Source organism: Mustela nivalis, assembly GCF_964662115.1.
Source record: "Mustela nivalis genome assembly, chromosome: 4".
Taxonomy (NCBI): domain Eukaryota; kingdom Metazoa; phylum Chordata; class Mammalia; order Carnivora; family Mustelidae; genus Mustela; species Mustela nivalis.
In genome coordinates this window covers 51028713-51050592 of record NC_139023.1, presented here as the reverse complement: position 1 = coordinate 51050592, position 21880 = coordinate 51028713, and the positions used below count along the sequence as shown (strand labels likewise).

General features: G+C 37.6%; 1 protein-coding gene across 4 annotated transcripts in view; it reads right to left on the bottom strand.

The window, feature by feature from the left end:
* Window positions 1–21880, bottom strand: part of KCNIP4 (potassium voltage-gated channel interacting protein 4) — a 1147911-nt gene that overhangs the window by 514362 nt on the left and 611669 nt on the right. The window contains exon 2 of one of the 4 annotated variants that reach the window (XM_082728685.1): window positions 10952–11634. The exons of the other annotated variants lie outside the window; for them this stretch is intronic. Coding sequence (XP_082584811.1) covers window positions 10952–11051 — 100 coding nt within the window. The 5' untranslated portion in view covers window positions 11052–11634. The remainder of the gene's footprint in view (window positions 1–10951; window positions 11635–21880) is intronic. 4 annotated transcript variants of the gene reach the window in all.

Below are 21880 nucleotides of genomic sequence, written 5' to 3'. Positions count from 1 at the left end.
GAGAGAGAGAGAGAAAGGGAGAGAGAGAGAGCTTAAGTAGGGGGAGGGGCAGAAAGAGAAGCAGACTCCCTCTTGAGCAGGGAGACTCAGACTCAGGGTCTATTCCAGGACCCAGATGCTTAACTGACTGAGTCACTCAGGAGCCCTGACAGCACAGATTTGAATCCCAGATTCACTTTTACATCTTAGACCAGGATCAAAGCTTCTTGAACGCTTTCTCTTTTATTAAGTCGTCAATTAAATAATTGGTTCCCAAAAATTATTGTCAACATGAATAATGCGAACAAAACACAAGCAATAGTGCCTAGCAGACACTCAACAAAGTGCTCATTCAGGTATCGCTGGTAGTTCTTAGCTACTGATGCCATCTTCTTCCTCACCTCACCTGGACTTATCTACCTGAGGTCCATTCTTACGTTCATTTGATGGCTTACTCAATGCCTCAGCACCAGGCACTTGGATTTAATCCTGTGTCTGCACCATTGTGGACCACATTTTGGCATATCTCACGAGTTTTTTTCAGGAGCCTTTTTGCTACCTGTACACTGGAAAATCCCTCATCTTCCTGGGCATAACCCAATAAAACTAGAAAATAGTAATAGGATGAAAAAGTTCATAATATATTCTTAAGTAAACAAAGAGCCAGAATTCCTATAATTTTGGCTAATGAGATTATTCTTACAGGGTTTTATAAAAATTGAACACCATAAGTATGTAAAACTAGAATATGATTTATCACTCGATCACAGATGATGTACTTATTATGCTATCTAAGGCTACCAATTAATTTTGTCATTTCTAACAAGTCAATTAACCTTCCTGGGACTCAAATTTCCTCATAAAATGAGGTGGTTGGGCTATAGTCTCTATGATTCTTGCTAGTTCCTTCCCAAAATATTAGTAGTACAAATATCTGAGATAAAAATGCATTATTCTCATCTCAATGTGAGCTATGCCAATTTGAATATTTATCTTTGAAGTTAATATGTGGGGGAGGAGGAGTTACTTAAAGGAAAACAACATGACATCTTTTTTGTGAATTTTGCCTTTTTGCTTTCACTGTCATAAAACTCTCACTGCAGCAAGTGCTCAAGGAATATTATTTGATTTTTTAAAAATGCTTTTCTAGTTAAGTCTTATTTAGATAATATACAGTGGTTCTGTAGATATGATTAAGAGTGGGCTTTATGTCCCAGGATCTTGAAGCAGCCTGATAAGGAGAAATGAAGACAACTTACTCACTTGCCCTAGGTGGCTGATAGAAGGGCAGATCTAGCTTCAACACAAGCAATGAGTAGTTTAGCCTGAGCATATGTAAAAGACCTGTCATGAGAAGTACAGGACATATTTCCAGGTAAAAGAGTTTTGACAAGGGGGTGGGATTATGGACATTGGGGAGGGTATGTGCTTTGGTGAGTGCTGTGAAGTGTGTAAACCTGGTGATTCACAGACCTGTACCCCTGGGGATAAAAATATATGTTTATAAAAAAAAATTTAAAAAAATAATAAATAAATTTTAAAAAAAAGAATATACAACTTAAACTTTTCACAGTCTCCCTAAAGTTAATATGTATTGTGCTATTCCACATAAAATACAATCGTTTTCAACCCCCCCTCCCCCCAAAAAAAAGAGTTTTGACAAAAGGTAATGAATCAGGGGTGCCTGGGTGGCTCAGTTGTTAAGTGTCTTTCTTCGTTCGGCTCAGGTCATGATCCCATGGTCCTGGGATCAAGCTCCACAGCGGGCTCCCTGCTCAGCAGGAAGCCTGCTACTCCCTCTCCCATTCCCCCTGTTTGTGTTCCTGCTCTTACTGTCTCTCTCTCTCTCTTTTTCTGTCAAATAAATAAATAAAATCTTTAAAAAAGAAAAAAAGGTAATGAATCAGTGTCTTGGCAGGTGTCTAAAGAAGGGCAAAGGTGTTTCTGTCTAGCCCATGCTGAGATTGGCATAGGCAGATATGGTCTATAAACTGATTCAGGGCCTATAAAAAAAGCTTGAAAGGAAGACTTGGAGACCCTTCCTACACTAATCTCTCAGTAACCTCCCAGTAAAAATAAATAAATAAATAAATCTCAGTGTTCTCATAATTGTCTAGTATGACATGACCTTGCATCCCTCTACTGAGTCTCCTACCCTCACTAGCTCACCCTGCTTCAGTTTCGTTAGACTTCCAGGGCTCCATGAACAGAAGAAACACACTTCCAACCAAAGACTCTTGTACTTGGTCATCTTTTTGCCCGGAATCCTGTTGTTCTAGACTACTGATCTCACACACTCATTTCTCTTAGTGTTGGCAGAAAAGTTATTTCTTCAGAAAGGCCTTCTCTGACTACTCTATTTTTAAAAATGTATTTCTTTGAGAGAAAGAGAGTGAAAGTGAGCACAAGCAGGGGCTGAAGAAGATGGTGAAGCAGATTCCCTGTTACATGGGGCTGAATCCCAGGTCCCTGAGATCATGACCTCAGTCAGACACTTAACAGACTGAGCCACCCAGGTAGCCCTGGCCATTCTATGATAAATAACACCCATGTTTCTGACCCCCTATTGTATTTTGTGCTTGTCTCTATTAAATATCAGATTATATATCCCTTGTTTCTTTATTTTGTTGTCTTCCTTCTTCAATAGTACATAAATTCCTCAAGAACCTGGACTGTGCTCATTCCCGTTCCTAGAACAATGTATGGAGCAAAGTAGAGGCATATATATTTAGTGAATGAATGAATGAATTATCCTATAACTATGCTGTCTTACATACAGTTTTGTAGTATTTATCGTTTGTATCTCAAAATTTAGCAGATTCACTGAGAAAGAAAACTTTGTGTTTTTGCTTAAGGCTGCATCCCCTGTGTCTAGAACAGTGACTGACACTTAGGAGTAGCTTAATAAATAATCTTAAATATTATTTATCATGAAAAATGAAAAGTTCCTGCACTGTAGTTTCAAGAAAGAACACAAATGGTTTTTGATTAGAGTAACAAGTAGCACCAGAATCAGTTTTAAATCCAACCAAATCGATTAACAACAACTTCCTAGTAGTAGACACCTCTCTTTGGAAAACCTAAAACCCTGTATAATATCAGCAGTTTGTTGCTCTGAGCTACTGTGCCTAACAAGTGCAGTTCTCCCTTGCTTAGCAAGCAATGAATTCAGCCTCTATTTTCAGATACTGAGTGGTTGCCTCCTTTCTTTGGAAGAAAAGATGGTGCCTGGCCATAATGGCCAAACACACAAACCATTCATAACACCCTAAACAGGGTTCTGCACTGACACAAATACAAACTCAGGTCAATTCACACAACAAACAGAAGAGGGAGGTGCTATGATTATTCCCAATTAAAATGTAAAGAATCTGAGGTGTAGAAGGTTGGGGCACTTAACCTCAAGGCAACTAATACATAGAAGAGCTGAGATTTTAGTATTATTAAATACAATTATTTTGGCTTCAGAGTCTGTGCTTTTAGCATCTCTACTCCAAGATCTCTCTGTAAAAACTGAAACCTGTAATTGGTACTGTGTCAGCAGTAAGATCTGTTTTGATGATGAGTCTCATGACCTGCTCAAAGGCTTTTCAAATAATTACATCCAAAAGCCTGGATGGTGGGGGTGAATTTCAAACAGAGAGGCCAAGGTAGGCCTCTGTGAGATGGTATGAGCAGTGGATGAAGTAAGCTTCCTGTTTTTAATAACCAAAGTGATAAACAATGAGGATAACTGCCCTTGTGATTTATATATACATCTACTGGGTATTAAGCGTAGGCCTTCCTGACATTGAATGGCTATCAGGAGGTAGCGATTCTCTTACAATTAACTTACTCAGACAAATCATCAAGGTGGAAAACAGTTTACATCTTCAGCTTAAGGGTTCTTTGTGGTAGTACCTACTGCCAATGAAAAAAACCATGCCAGAAATCAACTTACCGTCAACCAAATCTTACAATCCTTGAATTTTATGGTTATTGGTCCACTAGCAAAATAACTTAAGAGAGCTATTCTTATTTTGGGTAAATATATTGTGGATCTTAGATCACATCTGAAGTTTATTTTCTGAGTGTAATGAATGAGATTTTTTTTTTCTCTGCAGAGAAAAGTCTGTCAAAAACAAGTCATTTCATAGTAATCTAATGTCTCTAGAATTCAATGTATTCATTGATAAAAGGATTGTTTTGGATTTTGCAAATTTCTGAAAAACTTTCCATTTTACAATGCCATGATAAGCCAGAACTTCAATTATGTGATCTATAGATGTATCTTTCCTTTTCTTCCCTCTTCCTTTGTTTGTTTGTTTGTTTTGGTTCATTATCACAACTGCGTTTTTACACAGGTGCCTCTACATAGAAGTAAAAATTTTTAAAGTAAGTAAAATTTTTAAAATAAGTCAAATTTTTAAAGAGGAACTTTTTAAAAAAATTTTTTAGTCTATAGAAAGTTTGAATATTAGGTGTGGCTTCTATTATCTGTGTACATTTTATCCTATCTTTGCATATTAACCTTCTGTAGTCATGGTGAACACCATCTGGACCACTGCCACCATGAAGATACAGGAACTAATACAGATTCCTTCATTTATTATCTTGTGAGTTTGAACAAAGTCTTAACCTCTCTGAATCTCCAGATTATCTACAGGCAAACCAGAAATAACACCTGCAAACTGGTCTGGTTGGTATGATCATTCCAGGGCATGGCATAGATAACCCTCCTTTCACCTTTTTGGTCCAAAAGATTCTCAACTGAGGAAAGCTTTCTTCCCCTGTTGCTCTCTGTTCCCCATAACTAGAATGATCTGTGTCCCCTCTGCTCTATACCTATGGATAAATGCTGGAGTGTGTTTTCTGTTGACAAACATCCTGATCAAGCTTAAAATCCCATTGAGCCTTGTTATGCTCTAAATCACTGGTGGTACATCTACTCCAAAATCCTACTCCATTATAAATCATCTTATTTTTGTTTGTTTGTCCTCCAATCCATTCCCTCCATAAACCTCAGACCCTTCCATAAATAATTCCTTTCCTGGATTCTTTACACAGTAGCATCTTATGTTGAATTTTCTCCTTTCTCCAAAATCACCAGCCCTTCCGTGTCCCATCTATTTCCAGCTGTCCCACCTGTTACCCACAAACGAATCAAAAACTGGGCTCAGTCTGCAAACAAATATGTATATCTACTTTCTTCTCAATTTTACCCCAGGACCTAAATGAAGACTGTACTTGATTTGGCTGGAATTCAACGCAGATTCATTTACATTAAGAGATTTTGTTTTATAAGATAGGGGGTATAGAATCTTCTTTATGTTGTAGTTAGACTAGTACAGTCAGTATGTCAGCATGGATATTTATGCTTATTTATTTTAGAGATAAGCACACACACACACATTGGGGGGAGGGGAGATTGAGGGAGAGAGAGAATCTTAAGGAGGCTCCATGCCCAGCACAAAGACTCAATCTCATGATTCTGAGATCATAATCTGAGCCAAAATCAAGAGTTGGATACTTAACCAACTGAGCAACCTAGGTGCCCCTGGATATTTATGCTTATTAAACAATGTTAATGGCTGAGTGTTCCTCATATGGAATGTGTTCAAGAAAGACTTATAGAAAGAGTTAATGGATACTTGAGCTAACACTCTCTTCTTTTTACCAAACTATCTGCCATTGCCATCTGCTGTAATGTCAAGAAATTAAAATTGTAAGATAGGATATAGGGCCTCATGGTCTGAGTTTGACCTCCAGCTTTATGTCTTACTGGTTGAATAAGCTTGAGCCAAGTTACTTAGCTTCTGCAAGTCTAAGTTTTCTCATCTAGAGTGAGAATAATACCTACCTTAGAGGACCATGGTGAAGATTAAATAAGATAGCCGTATACTAATGCAAAGCTATGTTAACACTTTAATGCACAGTTTAACACTATATTGTGTTTAACACTTGCCTTATTTATAGGCAGTCTTCAAAAAGCCAGATATTGATGTTATCTATCATTATTTAATTTTATGGATTGAAAAAATTAGATCAAGTAATAGCCCCAAGTTACATGATTATTCTGAGACAGAGCTGTGATTGGACTCCAAGCAAAATAACTCTGGATTCTCTAAGTGTGAGAATATACTAAGGTTCTTAATATACTAAATTCTCTTCCTTAATCATTTTTTAGACATTAATATTCTTAAGGTAAAGGAAATATTATCTATAAAAGACCCTAAAGAAATTCAAATAGTATAAATATTCCACTTATTCCATTTCTAAGTGATGTAAAAAGCATTCTTCAGTTTTATAATATCACCATAAATTATGCTTATATTTCTTAAGCATTACAGTTGAGAAAAACTTTTCTGATCATCCAAATACCCATTAGCTTCAGCATCCCATTGCATGTAGGAAAGCAGAATGCCAGGAGAATTAAAAAAAAAAAAAAAAAGACTGCTTTACGACCTTCAAATAAGCTATTTGAGATGGAAATAATAGCTCTCTTCTAGGTATCTCCAGCCCCTTTGTCCTCATGAGACATCAAGAAATGTACACACAGTCAGTACTGTTTTCCAGTTGACCCCATTTATTACCATACCCAACACATCCACACTTATGTCAACAACATAGGAGAATTAAGAACGTTGGTTCCAAAGATCCATCTCTATGTATATAGTTAATACCTTGTTCAGGCCTCTTGAAGAAGCTAGCACTACAGTATTACAGATACCTGATAAATAAAGTGCACTGAATAAATGCAAAAGAGATTCTAATGCATATTCATTCCACTAAAGACTTAGATTATTAGTTGATTTCTTTTTTGTCTTTTTATTGAAGACAATTACCAATAAAAGTGATTTTTTTTCAAGTCATGTGTGTTATTGCGTTCTTGTAAAATCTTGCCTTTTACTAAGGCTGGTAGTAGGGAGAAGGATGGTTCTTTCTTAATTCAGTAACTACCTCAGCATGATTTAAAACATATTTGGATGAAAAGTAGATATTTTCACAGCCCAGTGTTGCATATAGAGATAAAGAAATAGCTTTGCCATTAAAATTTTTATTCAATTTCTCCCTGGAATGCGTTAACAGAAAACCACTTTCATTTTTATAGCTGGAAAAGAAGCAATTTATTGTTGTGAGGTTTTAGGAGTTTTCCAAACCAGCATAACTCTGGAGCTTTCTAAACTCCTCATTAAGAACAGAGAGCTTATGAATTCAAAACTCTTGCATTGTGTGATATCCTCAAAACTTTGCTCAAGTTAAAACTATTATCTGCATACATACTGACCAGGTATTAAGAATACTTTGTTTAAGAAGAAAAAAATTTTGAAATTTAACTGAATTACAAAAAAAAACAAACAAAACCCAAACACCAAAAAAAACCCAAAATAACTGACCTTTGGAATATTAATAAATCATAACATAATGTGTTTGTTATTGAAACTTCATGTAAATTTTGAGAAACTCTATCACAAGGATGCCTAAAATAGCAGTCCCAAATGTCAAAGTCTAGAGATACGGGAAAGGACATTTCTCTATTCTCCTGAAATACAATGAAAATCTCCTTGAGGTATGATGAATTATCCCACTACGGAAGAAGAGGAAAGATCAGTCTCACAGTTGCACTACATATCAATTCCAAAGTAGGCCATTGATATCTATTTTGTAAGAAAGGATATGTATTAGAGAAATGATCAAGTTTTTAATTACCTGATACACTCATAAACTTTTTGAAATGGAAAGTCCCATGGAGATTTTCAAACTCAGTTTTCTCATTTTAGACAACTAAAGACATAAGGTGGCTTAACGGAGGTTAGAAAACAAGAGAGTGGCAGAGGAGGGGTGCGTATCTGTATTCTTACTGTTGTTCTTATTTTTCTCATGTTAAATAACATTACCTGCTAAATGTGACTCTTCTTGTTTATAAATCTGTGTCATGAATCTCCATGTAGTGTTACGTGTTTATGCACATCACACACAGACTGGAACAGAAGAACCCAGGACATCCAAGACCTGATCTCCAGTTCCCCTACAAAGAATGGGAGCTCAAAGTACTCAGAGACAAGCAAAAACAAATATTTTAAACTTTTAATGTTACCAATTTATTTTGAAATCCATTTACTCTCTATATATTTGAAGTCAGATAGTAACTACATTCTGCATAGTATTATATATATGTGCTTGAGAACACAATGCATATTGCATATATAATAATACAAAAAAGAAAAAAAAACTACATTCTGAATGATAGCTACACTGTAGAACAGTTATATGGTTATAAGAAAAGGTTTAATTGTATAGGAAAAAAATTCAAAATCATCCTCACAGGACTTTAACTTTGGTTCACAATTTTCTACTTAATACTCAAATTTCTTTTTTTTTTTTTTTTAAAGATTTTATTTATTTATTTGACAGACAGAGATCACAAGCAGGCAGAGAGGCAGGCAGAGAGAGAGGGGAGGAAGCAGGCTCCCTGCTGAGCAGAGGGCCCGATGTGGGGCACGATCCCAGGACCCCGGGATCATGACCCGAGCCAAAGGCAGAGGCTTTAACCCACTGAGCCACCCAGGCGCCCCAATACTCAAATTTCTTTAGCAGAACCCTTGAAAAGCCAGAACTAAGAAAGGTGAAAGAAGTCATTAGCTTCAACTTAGATATGTAAAATGGTGAGCAAGGAAGAAAATTCCTATGTGAAAATAAATCTGAATGAAATGAACATCAGTGTTTGTTTTTAAGAAAGTTCCAGAAAATCTATGAAGATGCTAATTTTGATATTAAATACTATATACCATTTTCATTAATTAATATTAGGCTAAAACTTCAGAGTGTGCACATTCTGATGTATAGATTCAAACCATATACAATAAAATATAACAATACAGTCTATTCATTTGCTTTATATCTCCAGTAAGCAAAGCATATGGCCAACTTAAATCTTGTTTTGAAGGTTTTCTGACTCCAACATACACTCTGGAGACAAGTCTTATACAAACTTCAAAATGGAAAGCACTACTGCTCTCCATTTCTGTCAACTTTTGCAAATCAAATATAGTTCCTCCTTCATGTGGTTATCAACATTTTATCATTTTAAGATATTTTTAAAAAGCCACTGGAAACAAATAAGATATAAATTTTTACCAAAGTTTGGTAGACAACACAGTCTCTCCACAGTATTAGCACAATATTGCTAGTTGGAAAATGCTGACATTGCAAAATATAAAATACAAGAAAGAAATAGTTCATACATATCAGTACAATTTGCAATATAAGTAATAAGGAAAAGGAAAAAAAGAGTTTCATAAAGGTTAGAAGCCTTTAGAAGAAGGAAACACATGGTCTCATTTGGGAAAGTGAATGTTAGTGTCCCTTAAACTAGTAATACAGTAATAATAACTAATACTAATAATACAGTAGATTTGATTCCAAAATCCAGAGATAAAACCCTCAACAAAAGAGTTTAAAGAATGACCACACACCATCGATGAAATTAGCTAAAACAAGTCCCTCTACATGGCTAGAAATAATGACACTATTCCATGTTACTTTCAGACTCAGGAAAAACAAAACAAAACAAAACAACAACAACAACAACAACAACACTGAAAACCAAAACCAAACAAAACCCTAAAACTAGTCCATTAAATGGGAGGTCCCTGTCAATTTACAAGGTAAAATAACACAGTCAAGAACAGCAAAGCCAAACCAAGTTACTGGTTTAATGACAATGAACAAGATAAAGTCAATTTTAAAGAACAGTCATTACTTTCAGAATTTAGAATTTATCTTTTTTTTTAGCATGATACATGTTTTCATCACTGAGGGCTCTAAAAGAGCATTCTGCAAACTTACTTTAACAAACCTAGCTTTCCACCATCCCTTACCCCACAAGGAGTTACGAATGTAGGTTTCTGATAATGTACATCAGAGTGACACACTTAACTGCAATTTGGTATTTGCTATTTGTAAAAGCCATCATGTCACATGTGATAGTCTTTCTCTGGAGGACTGGATTTGCTGTGAATGTAAATACATTTAAAACATATTTGCATTTTTTACTCGTTTAAAATTTGAAGCAACACGAGTATCAAAGCATAAATACATCACATTAAATCTAGGGGTGCTTTTTAAAATTTCTCTGACAACTTTAGAGAAACTACAACTAGCTGTATGCAAACATGCTCTCAAATGTGTTCTGAGCACCAAGAAAATAATAACCTAACTTCATACTGATCCTCAAAGAAACATTTAATTCAGGAAACATACAGGCAAGAATACACCTCATTATTATTATTATTATTATTATTATTGTTATTATTTTAAGAAAGAGATGGTTGCTAAGGAGAATAGGAGACAGCCTCTGATGAACGTAAACAGCAGCACTTGAAATACAACTGGTCATTTGGAATCTATGTTAAAGTCTGTCATGAGTTAGGGACTCTGCCCCTTACACTCTACGTTGAAATGCGAAAAGGTAATATTCTAAATACCTTATAAGAGAACCTTACAAAAAGCCTGTCATCCTTAGGCACTAATCTTAAAGCATAAGAAATTATAATAAATGTACATCTATTTCCATTTGACAAATGCATTTGCATAACAACAAACAAATAGACCTTGCAACATATCCAAATAAAATTTGCTGATGCAATAAAAGGGGATATTCAATTAAAAAAAAATCTAACATCAACATGGACTAGATGCTCTCAACATAACAGACACACCGATGATTAACCTTTAATATCCTCAGTTTTGGTTCTCACATTTTGATTCAAAGTGTTTCTCATAGTTTTAATGTTCTGCTCTGAAAACGTTACTAAAACTTACAAAAAGTTTATTTTATTCATCTGTCCTACTCTGACAAACCTGCCTGTCTTCACGTCCACCCCAGAGTAACATTTCTCTGATCTCATTTCAGGTGCCTTTCACATTCACTTAAGAAATCTTTATTGCAAAACAGAGAATTTTTAGAAGTCACTAAAAAGCACTCCCTTACCTTCTAAACCTGCTTCAATCAGCCCAAACTGTTCCAACAATTTAACAAAAAGCACAATGACGATCAGAACTGCTATCATTTCAAGCCCTTCCAAGTTCATGGTCAGCTAGGTCATGGTCCGACCACAGCCAGTGAGAAGTGCTCCTCTGCCTGGCTTTCTTTGCAAAGCCATTAAACTACATTAAGAAGGCTACTGCCAGAGGAGAAGGGGAGGAGGAGAGGTTGAGAGAGAGAGAGAGAGGATGAGAGAGAGAGAGAGAGAGGATGTGAGTGAGAGAGAGGGAGAGAGAGAGAAGGGGAAGGAGAGGAGGAGGAGAAGCTGAGAGAAAGGGCGTGAATAAGAGAAATGCATTCATCCTGTCTAGTGTAGCAGAAGCCAGGAGTGGCAGCCGGATTAAGTGGGGCCTGTCGGAATTATCGGCTTCCTTGTTATCACTCTTACACAGAGAGACAGCCACGCATGAAGTAACGCGCAGATCACCCAAAGACCCCGAGGTCACCAGGACGGTCCCGAGGAAAGACGACGCGCGGCAGTGATGGCTCTGCGGCTCCGGGACCCGCGCGCCCGCCCGTGGCTTCCTTGGGCCGGTCAGTTGCCTTGGAAACGGAAACTAAGCAAGGGCAGGACTCCCGCTGCAGACAGAGACCTGCGGAACACCGCGTCTTGAAATAGGAAGAGAAACCTGAAAATGCCAAGAGAGGCGGAGTGACAGCTTGGATTCGGCTGCTTCAGAAATACTGTTTACTAGGCAGGAAAAGCAAGTGTGTATTTTGCCCCAACTAGCTGAGCGCAGAGAGAAATGAGGCTTTAGAGACTAGTTCAGGATTTATTTTCTTCTCAACCAGTTGCCTTGTCCTAAGGCTGGGTCTGAGTCATTGTGAACTAATATTCTCGTTTGAGTAATATCGATCACACTGCTTCAGAGCAGGAATACAACAAACTAATACATATTCTTAATATCTGTGAATTTTAAAGTTTAGCAGGTATCTTATGCATTAGCTCATTCCCATCGATACACTGAAATATATATTTATTTTCAGTGTGTACTTCCAATGTTTTTTAAAAATAATTTAAGTAAATTTAGAAGCAGAGAAAGTTAAGCAATGACAAAAAAATCAGAAACAAAGCTGGAGTATCTGTCTTTATCCTGCACAATCATTTCATTCACCCCTCCCCCTTTATTGCCCAAATAGATCAGGCCTACATTAAAATACAGAATGGGGGGGGGGGAGAGGGGGAAGACACCAATTAAAAACAAAACAAAAAAACATGGAAACAAAAATAAGAGTTAGAAAGCCTCTCAGAAAGCCAATCCAAGTCTCCTGTTTCATAGATGAACAAACTGAGGGCCAAGAAAAAGCATGAAAGGTCAGAGGAAGGCAAAGCAAGGTAGGAGGCAAGCCTCCCTAACTCCTGGCTGGCTTTGAGGCAATATAGTGTAATGGTTGAGAATATGGGCTCCAGAGCCAGACTGCCTGGATTGAGGTGTAGGATCCCTTACAAGCTGTGTGACCTTGGGTAAGTTACTTAACATCTCCATGACTTAATGTGCTCATCTGTATAAAGGTTGATGATAATAGCACTTTTCTCAATGCACTGTTGAGAGGACTAGTGAGTAATGCTTTTAGAACAGAGTGAGAGCGCTCAGTCACTCCTAGCTCTAATTTCTATCCCAAGTCCCTCCATGCTCTTTTCATACCACACAGGGCTGTCAAACTAGTCATTCCAGGATGTAGTCCTGCCCCTTGTCATTCTCTTAATCAAAAACCTGCCATGACTCTTTATTTTCCTACTGAATAAAGTCCAAATTCCTTTGCAAAGCATCCTAGTCCTTCTCCGATTTGGTACCATCTTAAGAATGGCACCTCATTGTCATTATTTCTGAACATTACTTTACCTGAGAGGTCAGCTTCCTTTTCCCAAACTCAGTCTGAGCTTTGTTGAAAACACTACCTGGAAATCCTTTCCTTACCCTCTTTACCCTTTCCAAAAACTCTCCCAGAAAACTTCTTCAAGCAGAATTGTAGGATTCTCTCTCATTTTTGGGTCTTTACAGTATCTTTTCCTCTTACGATATATTACCACCACTTGAGCACACATCTTCACAACTTAACGAGAAGCTTCTAGAAGTCAGAAATCAAGCCTTTTTCACCTTTATGTTCCCCACATGCCTCCATGAAAGGCACATTACAGTTCATAGATATATGGAATAGATACATGTTGGATAACAATAGTCACCATTAATTGGGTAATTACCATAAGCCAGATCCTTTACATACATTGCGTTTCCCTCCTAACCACTCTGAAAATAGACATAATTAGATAAGATTTACAGAGAAACACTAAGCCTCACAGAGTTTAAAATAGCAGGCTCAAGGTCATACCACTGGTGTGTGATAGGACCAAGTTTCCAACTCTGATTTGTTTAACTCAAAGCCCAATATTTTTTTCCCCATTATGCTACACAGCTTTAAACAAATTAAAATCCAAACATTGGCACAAGTGGTTGTCAGCTGAGGAGTGAAGGTTATACCCCAAATGATCCTCCCCATCAGTTCCGTGACATTTTAATCCATCCACCAACTCCTGTAATTTGCCACATGAGAAGTTTCCAAACTAGTAGCTAAATAAATTCCTGGATCTCCCTTCCTGCCATTTTACAGGATTGTTGTTACTTAAACACATATCACCTCTGGTCTCCAAAGGGGATTGTTCTATGTTTTTCTACTCAAGGGAACTCAGTGGAGCCCTTCAATTTGCCCGGTAAATGAAAGTCAATGGATCAGGTCCTTTGTGTTCCTATTTTTTTTTAATTTTTAATTTTTTATAAACATATATTTTTATCCCCAGGGTACAGGTCTGTGAATCGCCAGGTTTACACACTTCACAGCATTCACCAAAGCACATACCCTCCCCAATGCTTTGTGTTCCTATTTAAAATTGATGTCCTGGCAACAAAATAAAAAATAAACAAGTAGCACTACATCAGACTAAAAATCTTCTGCATCAACAAATTAAAAGGCAGCCTACAGAATGGGAGAAAATATTTGCAAACCATGTATCTGATAAAGGGTTAGCATCTAAAAATATAGGAAATTCATACAACTCAATAGCAAAAAACAAACAAACAAAAAACAAAAACAACGTGGCTAAAAAATGGGGAAGGTTTGTCCAAAGAAGACATACAAATGGTCAATAAGCACATGAAAGGCACTGAACATTATTAATTATCAGGGAAATGAAAATCAAAACTTCAATAAGGTGTTACCTCACACCTGTTAGGGTGCAAATGATCAAAAAGATAAAAGTACTGGCAAGGATGTGGAGAAAAGAGAACTTTTGTGCACTGTTGATGGGAATCCAACTGGTAGTGCCATTACAGAAAACAGTATGAAGTTTCTTCCAAAAATTAAAAACAGAATTACCACATAATTCAGCAATTCTTCTTTAGGGTATATATCCAAAGGAAGCAAAATCAGTACTTCAATATCTGCACTCTCTGCTCTTTGATACATTACTCACAATAGCCAAGATATGGAAACAACCTAAGTGTCTGTGGATAAATAAATGAATGGAGAAATTGTGACACACACACATGCATGCACACAGGCAGGACTTATTATATAGCCTTTAAAAAGAAGGTAGTTTGTGACAATATGGACAAACATGGAGGACATCATGCTAAATGAAACAAGCTGAGCCCTAGAAGATAAAAGCTGGATGATCTCCCTTATATATGGAATTGAAAAAAAGTTGTATCAACAGAAGCAGAGAGTACAACAGTGGTTATCAGGGGCATGGAGGGAGGGTAAACGGGAAGATGCTGGCCAAAAGATACCAAGTGACAGTTTGTAGGATGCATAAATTCTTGATAAATTTACGGTATAGGGTGATGACTATAGTTAATACTGTATTGTATAATTGTATAAGTATTGTATAATACTTAAAATTTGCTAAGAGAGATTTCTGGTGCTTTCATGAAAGTTAACTATGTAAAGAGATGGATGTAATAATTAGATTGACTGTAGTACTAATTTTCCTATGAATACCAAAATATCATACTTTACATCTTAAATACATACAATTTTATTAAAATAAAACAAGGAACAAGGTTGCTGTTCTTGGGCTGAGAACTATTTGTGGATGGGTTGTTAGTAAAATCTTCCAGAGCGAGGATTTTTCCACTGGGTCTGGATATTGTGTTCCCTTGGAACTGTATTGTTCTTCCCAGAGCCTGTAGGTTTCCTTGTACATTGTTTACCTCCTAAACCCAGGTCTTTATTCTTGCAGTTCCCTCTATCAGAATGCTTATTCCCGGATAACTCCATGCCACGAATAAACAACTTTGTTTAGGTCTTGGCTCCAAAATCCCCATTGCAGAGAGGCCCTTGCTGGCTGTATTATGTGGAACACCATACTTCTTCCTAACCCTAGAGTCACCACCCTCTGAAAAGGTGCTATTTTTCTCCAAAGCACTTCCGCCACCTGACATGTATGTTTGTTTGCTCATCTAATATCTCCTCCTGCTAGAACATAATCTCCTGCCTATGAAGGCAGAGGTTTTTTTGTTTGTTTGTTTGTTTTTTGTTTCTTTTTTTCCATCTTGTTCACTAGAAAACCCTTGAACTTAGAATAGTGCCAGGCACATAAAAGGCAGTGACTAGCTGTTGAATGGAGCATGTAACTGATACTCTCACCTTCCTTAAAAAATCCCCCTGCTCTCTGACTTATCTCCCAGGACCCCTTTCCCTATTACCTAGAGGGCTAGGTCTGCCTGTGGACACTTGTGAAGTTTCTGTAAACTCTCCTCAGAGGGCTCATACTGAGGAACGTACCCATAGCATGGTATACTCCTGGTCCCTCTCTTTAAGATGAGTCATGAGTATTGCACACTGGAGTATCTTGACCATGTTCTTTTCTCAATATTTAATGTGAGTGGAATTTGTGGTTCCTGATGATGTGACCATGGAAAGCCATATAATGATGCCATCAGAGAAGGTATCCCTGTGCCAAATACCTAAACACCACTGGTACAGTGGGTGTGAAATATCTGGAGAGCATCCACTCCCATCCTTTGATTTTCAGCTGAAAGAACAGCACAGTCTAAATATGTAAAGTGGCTTTGTCAATAACTCTTAGTTTCAAGTCTTAGCTTAGACTCAGATTTAAGCATTTGGCCAATATCTTTTATTCCTATTTAGCCTGACATTCCTTTTTAAGAGAGAAATATTAGAGTGACCAATAGAAAGAAGAGACCCGGTTCCTGACTCCAGATCATTCATTCAAGTTAGACTCTGAAACTCAGTTTGCTATTCTTCAAAATGGAACCAATATACCTCCCTTGGGAGTATTGTAAAGATTAAATGCTGTACCAGTTGTCACACTTAAGCTCCATGAGCATGTACTTTGCCAAGCATGAGGCTAAGCACACTGCGGGGCGGGTGGGGGGCGGGTGTCCTCATGTCCACTTTTTGGAAAAGATAAAAATTTTGTTCTCACAGATGAAGGCATGAAGGCTTGAGAAGAGTTGCTAAATCACTCCACATCCCAAAGCTTCAGAAGCCAGTGAGCCTGGTAGTTATGTACTGACTTTCAGGATATTCCCCATGTGAAGAACCAGGTATACACTAAGCATTCAATAAATGCTTCCCTGCATGAACATATACACATCATCAAGGTAAGTATCCGACACCTTATTAAGACTTTTAGAAAGGTGGTTTGCCCTTTTAGGATGGATGCAATTTTAGATGCAGATGCCCCTGCTCTGGAGTGGATGGATGGGGAAAGGGATGAGTATGAGGTCGAAGTGAGAGAAAAGAATGTTCTGATGACACTTTGCCAAAAGCTTCTACATGGCAATCTCTCAAGAAATTAATGAGAATGGTTAGAGGCAGATCCAGGTCTCACTGCTTAAAAGCAGGTTCAACAAAACAATTTGGGGAGTCACTCAATCTCTACGGCCACATGCAGGTTTCCTTGGCCTATCCCCAGAAAAATAAACACACTTAATTACAGACAATTTTACTCTTGTACTTCAGAGCATATCACGAAAGTGCAGTTTATTCAAAATCACCAGTTGTGGGCAGAAAGTTCTCAGCAATATGGCTTTTGGAAGGAAAATAATGTTTCCTTCCAAAATGAGAGATTAGGCTACCCTTTGATGAACTGAGGTAGAGAAGAAAGGGATTTTGCTTATTTGTGTCTTTTTGATTGCAGGTTAGGGATGGTATTAACTGGAGAGGATGGGAAGAAAGGCTTCTCCTTACCCTAGTCTCAAAGGCTCGATCAGTGGCCTGGTCAAAAATGAAACTTGATTCCATTTATTTCTGATCAATCATCATTTGTTAGATTTTTGGTCCAAGTACCATACAAGGAGTGTGGCTAATAACAATCTTTTCCCTTGTCTTTGCAAAGTGTAAAATCTATTAAAACAAAATTTGATGGTTATAGCTCGTATTTTTAGGATAATCACTATTTGACAGAAGAGTGGACTGTGTACTTTGTATGAACTCTTTCACGGCATCCTAACATAAACCCTAAGAGTTGGGTGCCCTCTCCTTTCCGCTGTCCAAGGTGAAACTGAAGAACAGAGTTTCATAGATCACACCAGGAAATATCCAACCCAGGATCTGAATTCAGCTCTGACCCCAAAGATCATGAACAGATAGTGTTTTAGGTACAACTCTAAATAACATAATCCATGGTGGCATCTGGTGGAAACCTTGAAACTAATATGGAAAGTACCCACTTGGGCTTGAGTGGCAGTGGGAGGTAAGAGAATGGAACGAAGATCGACTTTATTGTTTGGGGCTTATACTGTACAGATATTAGGCAGTGATTTTTTATTTTTATTTTTTTATCAGAAGGGCAGTCTGCATTGCATGACCACTGGAGAGTAAGACTAAATCTTGGCAGAGAATTCACCCGGAGCCTGGAAAATACTCAAAGCCAGCCAAATCCTTTGCTCCAATGCCTTCATGACATTTTTTCCCTCATTTTTCAGGCTATTTCCCATTCTGACATGCAAAATGAGCACCATTTGCCTACCTCTAACTCATTTCCCTCCTTTGGTGTTACTTGATCCAAAAGAAGCCTGGCTAAATCCCATGATTGAGTGACTAGGGAACACATTTGGATTTCCAAAATGAACTGAACTAAACCCATGCAGCAAGGCATCAGATAAGGAATTTATTTCAGTAATAATGTGAAGAAATAATGACCTCATTCATGGAAGTAGCAGGATAATGCAGAGGTTAGGAGCACACTGGAGGTTCATATCCCCATTTTGCCGCTTTAGAGCTTCATCACTTTGGGGAACGTGCTGAGAAGCTCTTAGAACAGACACCAGTACCTTGTAAATGTTCAATATATGGTACCCATCATTGTTATTACTTATTGAGCCCTTGCTACATATCAAGTACTGTTCTAATTGTTTTCCATAAATTATCTCATGAAATCCACAGAACAACGCAATTAGCTTAATACTATTATTATTCCCAGTTAACATGTGGATTAAAAAGAAGTAAGGTATTTTCTGTTGAGTTGGGATTCTAGAGAATGCTCACATTCACCCAGCCGGACTATACCCATCTTCACCACAAGTAATATAGGAATAATTTATTCATTTATAATGCCTTGGCTTGTAAATCATTTATCTTAAAAAAATTACTATCAGGTATCTCTCTTGCAAATTATATATATATATATATATATATATATATATATATATATATATGCATGCATGTGTGTGTGTGTATAAACATTGAAATAACTTTCCTGGGCACTGGTTTCTGAGAACATCTTGGTCACCTTCCCTTCTGGAACACTCCACAGAATGAAAGATATAATGATGTGTTAGTGTGTCATCAGACCATAGACTCTACTCAGGTTCAACTGCAGAGCCCTGTCATCTGCTGAGGAAATTCACCTTCAAGGACATAATTCTACTGCTCCATCAGCCTCAACATCGTCACCTGTGTATCACACTGCAGGTTCCATGACAAGAAAATCTCCACAATAGTAAAGAATCAACACTACTTGAAGCTTCATCAGACAACCTTGACCTCAGGATGAATAGCAGTGGCACTCTACTAAGTGTTTTAAGGTAATTAAGTGGAGGAACAATAGACCATGACTCAGAAACACTCTGAAGCTGTACTTTATTATTTTTTTAAAATTTTATTTATTTATTTGACACACAGAGAGAAATCACAAGTAGGCAGAGAGGCAGGCAGAGAAAGAAGGGGAAGCAGGCTCTCTGCTGAGCAGAGAGGCCGATGCGGGACTTGATTCCAAGACCTCGAGATCATGACCTGAGCCGAAGGCAGAGGCTTAACCCACTGAGCCATCCAGGTGCCCTGAAGCTGTACTTTAGTGCATCTCTATAGGACTAAAGAGAAATCGGAGGAGTTGTAGGTAGTAGTGATATTATCCGTTATCTGGCACTGGCAAGAGAGAACAGAGAGCTGCTCTATGTATATATTAACTGGTGGTGCTCAAAATTCAGTGTACATCAGAATTACCTAGAGATTCTCTTAAACGTGAATCCTCAGACCTTCCCCAGAGGTTCTGATTTAGTAGGTCTTGTGTAGAGCCCATGAATCTGCTTTTTAATCAAACATTCCAACAATTCTAGTGCACAGCTTCTCTGGACCACACCATGAGAAACACTGCATTCATCTGCGGCAACACTCTCTCCCAGTAAGGAACATAGCCTCCAGGGAGACGTTTCCCCAGCTTATTAAAAACTAGCCAAGAGTCACACCTATCCCAAACTCGACACGGTTAAGAATAGATAGGAGCTCCATCAGTTTCTCAAACTCTAGAAAGTTTTTTTCTCCTACTAGAAGTAAGATATTTTTAAATCATTTGTGAATAGACACAAGTTTCCATTCCATGTTGTCAAAGTATTTTTTGATGATTCATTCTCTGCGTCCCTTGCGACTTTCTTTCACCAGGGAGCTTCAGATGCAACATAAATGGAGACAGGATTATAAACCTTTCCCCCCATCTCTGTCTTGTTACATAGTCTAGCTCCCTTCTCGAATCTATCCCTGGAACATCTTCCTTTTAGCTCCAAATGCAATCACCTACATGAGGGACAACATCGATATGCAGCCATATTAATAACCCAGCAAAGTGAAATAAATAGCGATTGATGGATGCGAACGTTCGGAAGCGTGAGCTGATTTAGATAAAGTAGATACTTTAGTTGGAGATCTAATAAAAAACAAAACAGCAGCCACATGGAGCCTTTTCCCATTATTCCACCGGGGATAATCTTTATCTACATCAATACTATAAAGTTAACAAAAGACACAAAGTTGTCTGATGCCTAATTCGTTTATTATGAAATTATTTAAAACTCAAATAATTGAAACAGGATTATTTATGTGATCACTAAACCCAGGGCAATTTCTACAGATTTTAGTTCTGCTTAATGGAAATCTTAGCTGCAGATACATATTCAGCCAGATTTCATTCCAAATATTCCTTCCAAAAATTATTCCTCATTATAGTTGATATGTTGTACTTCCTCACAGTAATAGTGAATAAAAATTGTTTATCCTTTTATTTTATTGCACTCAAGAAATAAAAATATGAAAAATAATGCACAACAATTTCCTTGACAATTATTCATTTAACTTCAACATTGTAGTTTAACTACTAACAACTCCAACTTAATCACTTTTTAATAACCTTGCTTTTCAACAAGAATATTTCACATATAATAGGCTTGATATTCATATCATGCTAGAATCAATTGCACAATAATCAAGTATATGTTTTATAAGTATATGTTTTATGTGAAACATACATATGGACTTGCCCTTAGTAAGACCATATTGAAAAGAAAGATCATCAACACAATGGAAATGGAATTTATTAAATAACAGAAAGTAGCCCAAAGAAGGAAAGATTAACTTCTATAGATAATGGAATACATGCTATGCTGATTCATATACAGCCATTGACAGATTAAAGCATATTTGAAGAGTCATCAAGATAAGTCAGTCAAGTGTGACCTGCTGGCTTTTTTTTTTTTTAAAGATTTTATTTATTTATTTGACAGACAGAGATCACAAGTAGGCAGAGAGGCAGGCAGAGAGAGAGAGAGGAAGCAGGCTCCCTGCAGAGCAGAGAGCCCGATGTAGGGCTCGATCCCAGGACCCTGGGATCATGACCTGAGCCGAAGGCAGAGGCTTTAACCCACTGAACCACCCAGGTGCCCTGTGACCTGCTGTTTTTTTTTTTTTTTTTTTTTTATTTTTATTTTTTTTTTTTAATTTATTTTTTATTTTCAGCATAACAGTATTCATTATTTTTCACCACACCCCTGCTGTTTTTGAGGACAGCACCTCTCTAGACTGTGACGTAAGTACACAGAGTAGTTTCCTACTGCTGAATGGTCAATGATTACAAACTGAGGGACTTAGAACAAGACAAATTTATATCTCACAGTTTCAATGGATAAAGAGTGATAATGGGTGAGTTGAGCCCTCTACTCAGGGTTAAGTCAAAGTGCAGGCTGAGGCTATGGTCATATCTGAGGCTCTGGTGGGTCTGCTTTGAAACCGCTGGTTGCTCACAGAATTCATTTCCTTATGGATGTATGAGTGAGATCCCTATTTTCTCATAAGCCATAGGAAAGGGACCGCTCTCAGTTCCCCAAAACTGCTTTGGGTTCTTTGCTCTCTCTACAACATGGCAATTTTCTCTGTCACTGCCAGGGGGAGAATCTCTTTTAGATTTCTAATTTCACTGGCTTCTTTCCAGGAACTACTGGATTAGATTAGGCTCACCCAGCATGGTCTCTCTTAGGATGAGAAAACTCTGTTGAGCCTCTCTTTCTCTCCCAACCAACCCTCTACGTTGTTGTCAGAGTGCTAGAGTCATGTGATTCTCCCACTTTGATTTTTAGTGGTTTC